Source organism: Camelina sativa, chromosome 9 (genome assembly GCF_000633955.1).
Source record: "Camelina sativa cultivar DH55 chromosome 9, Cs, whole genome shotgun sequence".
NCBI lineage: Eukaryota > Viridiplantae > Streptophyta > Magnoliopsida > Brassicales > Brassicaceae > Camelina > Camelina sativa.
In genome coordinates, this window is record NC_025693.1 from 20,945,966 (window position 1) to 20,951,965 (window position 6,000).

General features: G+C 39.8%; 2 protein-coding genes across 2 annotated transcripts; one reads left to right on the forward strand and one right to left on the reverse strand.

Moving 5' to 3' along the window:
- On the forward strand, window positions 747–2,013 carry LOC104711586 (dof zinc finger protein DOF3.4-like). The gene has a single exon (XM_010428285.1). The coding sequence runs from the start codon at window positions 960–962 to the stop codon at window positions 1,716–1,718; it is 759 nt and encodes a 252-aa protein (XP_010426587.1). The 5' UTR covers window positions 747–959; the 3' UTR covers window positions 1,719–2,013.
- Window positions 1,986–2,985, reverse strand: LOC104715514 (pentatricopeptide repeat-containing protein At3g50420-like). The gene is made up of 2 exons (XM_010432911.1): window positions 2,454–2,985; window positions 1,986–2,377 (listed from the first exon to the last, which is right to left on the reverse strand). Exons 1-2 carry the CDS (start codon window positions 2,983–2,985, stop codon window positions 1,986–1,988), a joined length of 924 nt encoding a protein of 307 aa, XP_010431213.1.

Sequence of the window (6,000 nt, forward strand, 5' to 3'; positions counted from 1 at the left end):
TCATTTTGTTTTTTTTGGTTTTTTATAATCAACGTGTCTTCGTTATTACACAGAAGAAGATAAATATTACTACTATGACAACTAGTAGTAATTTAAACTTTAAACATATATAAAAGCAAACGTGATGACCAAACTTTCAACATTATTAGTCACATAAGTACAATAATTATCTTTTTCTCCTTTGTCAAAAAACTGATTTATAAGGTTGGTAAAGACAAGACTAAAATATACATCATGATGTTTTTTTGATTTTTTCAGATGATTTAGGCAGGTACCAAAATTATACTACTAGTTTATCGATCAACAAAACCACAACGGTAAATTATTACCTCGTTGAAGTTTTTCTTTTGGGTCGTTTTCTCATTTTTCCATATGCATCAAATATGTGTGAGATATTGTGTCACCCACCCACACTATTAACATAACATAAGATAGTCAAATATTGCGACGATCATAAGAAAATATGTTTTCTTCATGTCACCACTCATTAGTAGTGTATGTTATAGATGTGATTTTATATTGTAATGTTTTAATTCATTGTTCAAAACTGAAAGCTTTGAAAACAGAGCCGTCTACGTATGAAGAGAGCCGACTTCGTAGTAGTGTTCATTCATAGGGATGAAAAGAACAGAGCGTAACACTGTTTACAATAATCCATAGCCGACTTAACCAATTCCTATAAACAATAAAATAAAAAAATCTTCATAAAAAGACAAAATTTAAAGACAAGAGCGTGGCCTCTAATTAACCCAACACCCTCTGTCAAAAAAACAAAATAAAGCCTGAAACTTTCTTCTCCATCCCCATTTCTATCTGCGCATGTCTCTCTCTCTCTCTCATCTCCATAAAAACCAAACAAAGTTCCCAAAAAAAATCCCACTCTCTCGTACCCTAAAGTTTCAACCTTTACCTCTCTATAACAAACCCAAACAAAAAAGCTTCCATTTTTTTCTCCGGTTATGCCGACGTCTGACTCCAGTGACTCACGGCGGATAGTTATGAAGCCTCACGGTGTAACAGCTCCGAACACTGAGCAGCTTCCTTGTCCTCGTTGCGACTCAAACAACACCAAGTTCTGTTACTACAACAACTACAACTTCTCTCAGCCTCGTCACTTCTGCAAAGGCTGTCGTCGTTACTGGACTCACGGTGGTACTCTCCGTGACATTCCCATCGGCGGTGGTACTCGCAAAGGCGCTAAACGCTCCCGCACTTGCTCCTCCTCCAACTCAGCCTCCTCTGTTTCTGCCGTTAACTCTGTCGTCTCTTCCGCTAACGGCGTTCGTTGCGTTACGCCTGTTCTCTTCCCTCCTCACTCGTCTATCTCTAACGGCTGTACTCACAGCGTTGACAGTGACGCAAAGGGGAGTGCTTTGTCTCTCTGCGGTAGTTTCACCTCTCTGTTGAACCCTAACGCTGCTGCGACGGCCACACATGGATCCGGTTCGGTTATTGGACTCGGTGGATTCGGAATCGGACTCGGTTCGGGTTTTGATGACGTCAGCTTTGGGCTTGGAAGAGCGATGTGGCCGTTTTCAACTGTGAATGATGCTGGGACGACGAATGTAGGGAGTAACGGTGGTCATCACGCCGTTCCGATGCCAGCCACGTGGCAGTTCGAGGGTGTAGAGAGCAACGTCGGCGGGGGGTTTGTCTCTGGTGAGTACTTTGCGTGGCCGGATCTCTCCATCACGACACCAGGGAACTCACTCAAATGAGATGACTTTACCATCAAAGCTTTGGTCTTTGCTAGAGGGTTTTCTTTGCCTTTTTTTTTAGTCTCTCTATTGGGGTTTCTGTTCTTTAATCTCTTAGTGTGTCTTGTCATTTTAGTACTTGTGTTCGGAAACTAGAAAACAGAGAAAGTTTGTGTTTTTTTTGGATCTGTGATCTTACGTTGTTACGTTCTCCTCTGTTTCACAAGTGATTTCGAATTGAAATGACAATACTTCCTTATAACAACTTTGAATCTGAACAAACAAGTGTTATAAGGAATGAATCTTGTTCATTGGATGGTGATCTCTGTACAACATACTACTCTTTAGCCTATGTAATTCATCTTGAGCTCGACTTACTTCTGTGTGAGACTGGTCTCCGGAGGAGAAAACTTGTGTGTTGTTCACTTCAATCCAGCTCAACCCTGGATTTTTGGCAGAAGTTAATCCTCTAATCTTCCTTCTCATCTCTGCTACATCTTCCCATCTCCCATTCACCGCGTATAAATTCGATAGCAGAATGTGTGTTGCAGTGTCTTCTGGTTCAAGTTTTAGTATTTGCTCATCTCCATATAGTCCCATCTGCAAGTTTTTTGTGTTAACACAGGCGCTCAGCAGAGTTCTCCAGAGCTCTGCGTGGTTGTTCTTTGGAGGAGATTGTTCTATCAGTTCAAGTGCTTCATCTAAAGAACCCTGCTTTGATGCCACTTTCCTTCATTTGGTTCCATAGCAACTTACCTTCCTGCGTTGATCCCCTGTGGCTGCAGGCTGCTAGTAAAGACAAGTATGTTATAGCATCTGGTCTGAAACTGTTAACAAGTATTTGCTCGAAGAAACTCAGAGCCTTTTCTACCATTCCATGCTGACTATAAGCTCCTAGCATCGAGTTCCAACATTTCAAATCCGGATTTGAGACAAGAGAGAATTCTGATTCTGCAATTTGGTATTTGCCATATTTCCCATACATGTCTACTAGGGCTCCGCATACTGACATAACACTATCTAATCCTGTCTTTATGGCAAGAGATTGAAACACTTCACCTTGTCTTAACAATGCCATATCTGAACATGCTCCTAAGACACTGCTCAGTGAAAAACCACCAGTTGTATTTTTGTCTCTGTACATTTCAATGAGGAGTTGGACCGCGTATTCACCATTTCCAAGTCTAGAATGCCCTACGATCATCTCAGTCCATAGAACAACATCCCTTTCTGTGATCACACCAAACACCTTCTGTGCAGATTCAGCTTCCCTGTTTTTGAAGTACATGGACAAGAGTGTTGTTCCAACAAAAACACTGCCTTTCTACAAACATCTACACCCATATTTCTGTGAGATCTTATGGGCCTTTTTTTTAACTTAAGGCTTAACGTGGAAGGACATTCGCGTCAAGATGAGGAACAGACTATTCTCTTCCGTTTATCAACCTTGTTCAATCCCGTAGTCCTATTCTGTATATTTCTTTCAGAGGTAATTTTCATAAAGCATTCACATAAGGGAATCTCTTGTGCTATGTTCCATGTAGGCTTTAGTAATTTATTCAATCACTGATGAGATTTCTTAACGCGACACGTCTGTTTTTCCTTGTCAGTTGCATTATGATCATCAAGTCCTTCTTGATTACCTTATATCTAAAGACATTGGGGCTAGCTGTGCAGAGTACCTGCTGAGGTTAATCCTTTTTCTCTTATGTTATTTGCATATCAACTTCTCCATCCCTGCGTATCAAGATTGGATATGATCTGCTATTATGTTTGTGTGAGAAACCAGCCATGTTAGCTCAGACTCTAGTCTTTGAATGATTTCTCTAGCTACAAAATAACCTAATGCCTTTCCCAAACAAATACACATAATATAGGTATTTAACTACTGGATGAAGGCATTGGACTATGAAAAAACCCATGTAGCTCCATTCTTCCAGAAAATTTCTGAGCTTGAACTTAAACATCCAATCCTTGCAAAACTTTCTCTTCCAGACGTCTGCAGAACAGAGACGTATAGCACCCAAGCCAAGCACACAAAGAACCTCCATCCCCACGTTCGTAGTTTCTCCAAAAGTGTAACCTTCAAATAGAGTAGGATGCATAACGTGAGTGTCTCTGTCCAGAAATTGGTCCACTGTGACACTCTCGTTATCACTTGCCACTGTTTATATTTAAAAAACCGAGATTTTCTCTGCTTAAAACTGTTGCATCACTTGTTTGTCCACAAGAGAAAGGTGTTGCATGTTACTGAAATTCTGCAACATCCTCTTTTTTACACTGAATGTTCATGATTCCCTTCTCAAATCTTGAGTTGAATCGTTCCCCTTTTTATATGCTTGTAAGTAAGTTTCAAGTTTCCAGCCCTGAGGATTGAGAGGCACAGGAGCAAACAGACAGTTGGTGTGCCATTGGGGTGTCAATGTCACCTGTTGAATGCTGAGCCATTCTCATCCACAACCGATGCAAAAAAAGAAAGTGAAGTGTATAATTTTTTCTCCTTGACATCCAATCCAAGCATTCACTCCATCCCACTAGTAGTTTATATAGGAGTCTTCCTTAATTGGTTTTGCTTTTAAGAGGATCTTTAGTCGATTTCTTTTAGTTAATTCACTCATAATAAATACATAGAGCGAGATATCGCGCATCCAAAAAAAAAAAAAAAAAAACCTTTGCGATGCGATGCGACGGAGATCGAGGGTTTTGAAAATTTCCATATTTGTGTGTGTGTATATATATCTACGTCGCCATCTTCTCTTCAATTATATATATATAGTATTCATCATCTTCTTTTTAATTGGTGTCCTCCTCATAAACTTGCTGTGCTTTGTTTTCTTCATCTTTTCCCTATCAAAAGTTCTGCACCCACACACCAACCGTACGTCTCCGGTCTCCTGGTTGGTTAGTTAATTTCTTATCTTGGATACACACTTTCTTTTTGTTTTCTTCGTCTAACATTAGTTTGTATTAGCCAGATGGAATCTTGTCCGTGTAAATGCAGAAGAGAGTGTGCGTTTGCGCCCTACTTGCGGGGGAACAAACCGGAGGAGCTATATGCATTGTTGTCTGAGGGGGGAGGTGATCTGACGGCTGTTGCTAGAGTTCTCGTGTGTGCTGGTAGCCATCGCCAGGGGCAAGATTACGTGGACTGGTTATGTAACAGGGCAAAAAATCCTAGCTACAGAAGCCCTGATGAACCTGAGATTCCCCCTGATGAACTTGATATGGAAATTATCAAGAGGGAACACGTGGAGCTTATGAAAAAAATCGATCTTATATATATATGCTGCAAGGACACGTGAACTGGATCTTAAATATGCTGCAAGGACACCTGACCATGCATCCAACATCCAACACTAAGATCACGTCTTTGAAGCCAATCTAATCAGTACTAGTCTTTTGATTATTATTATTTGGATTTGAATTGCTGAATTTCTGTTATCCCTTTTCGAATTGAGTTGTTGTTCTTTTACTCTATATTATATTTGGGCTACAAAGCAATTGACAACCTATTAATAATATTATTGATTGGATTTGAAATCCCTATATTTGTAAAACACAAGTACAAATATCAAACAAGGCACCTTGAAGAACAGAGTCACTTGAAGATCCTCTTTCTAGTTTCTCTATTTCGTTCGTGAACCAAATTAGTCTTTGTTTCTTCTGTTTTGCTTAAAAAGTCATGTTTTAGCTCATGAAAGTAAATCATCCAGATTAACAAAGTATACTACTTTATCAAAGTTTGTGTTTTTTTTTTTTTGGCTTACTTTTGTAACTTTCTCCTCTGTTTCGCAAGTGATTTCGAATTGAAATGACAATACTTCTTTAGAACAACTTTTTAGTCTGAACAAACAAGTGTTATAAGGAATGAATCTTGTTCATCGGATGGTGATCTCTATACAACATACTACTCTTTAACCTATGTAATTCATCTTGAGCTTGACTTACTTATGTGTTAGACTGGTCTCCCGAGGAGAAAACTTGTGTATTGCTGCTGTACTCCACTTTCCTTCATTTGGTTCCATAGAGAACTTACCTTCATTTTAGTACTCCTAACAGAGCTCATCTTCTTCCTTCCTTCGTCTCCATCGATCGAATCCTAAAATCCCATAAAAACCCTAAAATCACAGAATCAAAATCGAACGATATCATGCTAGTGCCAATCATAGAAACGTGTGCCGTAAGAGGAAGAGGAAGCCCAAAGTTTATAGCTCGCAACGGTTCTGCGAAGATGGGGTTCCGATTAACCGGAGCGGGGATTTTCGCGTTCAGATTAGGGTATTTTTACGGGATTTTGGGGGGG

Bases quoted from the DNA above. Each gene is read 5' to 3' on its own strand.
- LOC104711586 (XM_010428285.1), top strand. From the start codon at position 960: ATGCCGACGTCTGACTCCAGTGACTCACGGCGGATAGTTATGAAGCCT.
- LOC104715514 (XM_010432911.1), bottom strand. From the start codon at position 2,985: ATGTACTTCAAAAACAGGGAAGCTGAATCTGCACAGAAGGTGTTTGGT. The intron at 2,378-2,453 runs GTAAGTTGCTAT...TTGAACTGATAG, and splicing joins CAGGGGATCAACGCAGGAAG to AACAATCTCCTCCAAAGAAC.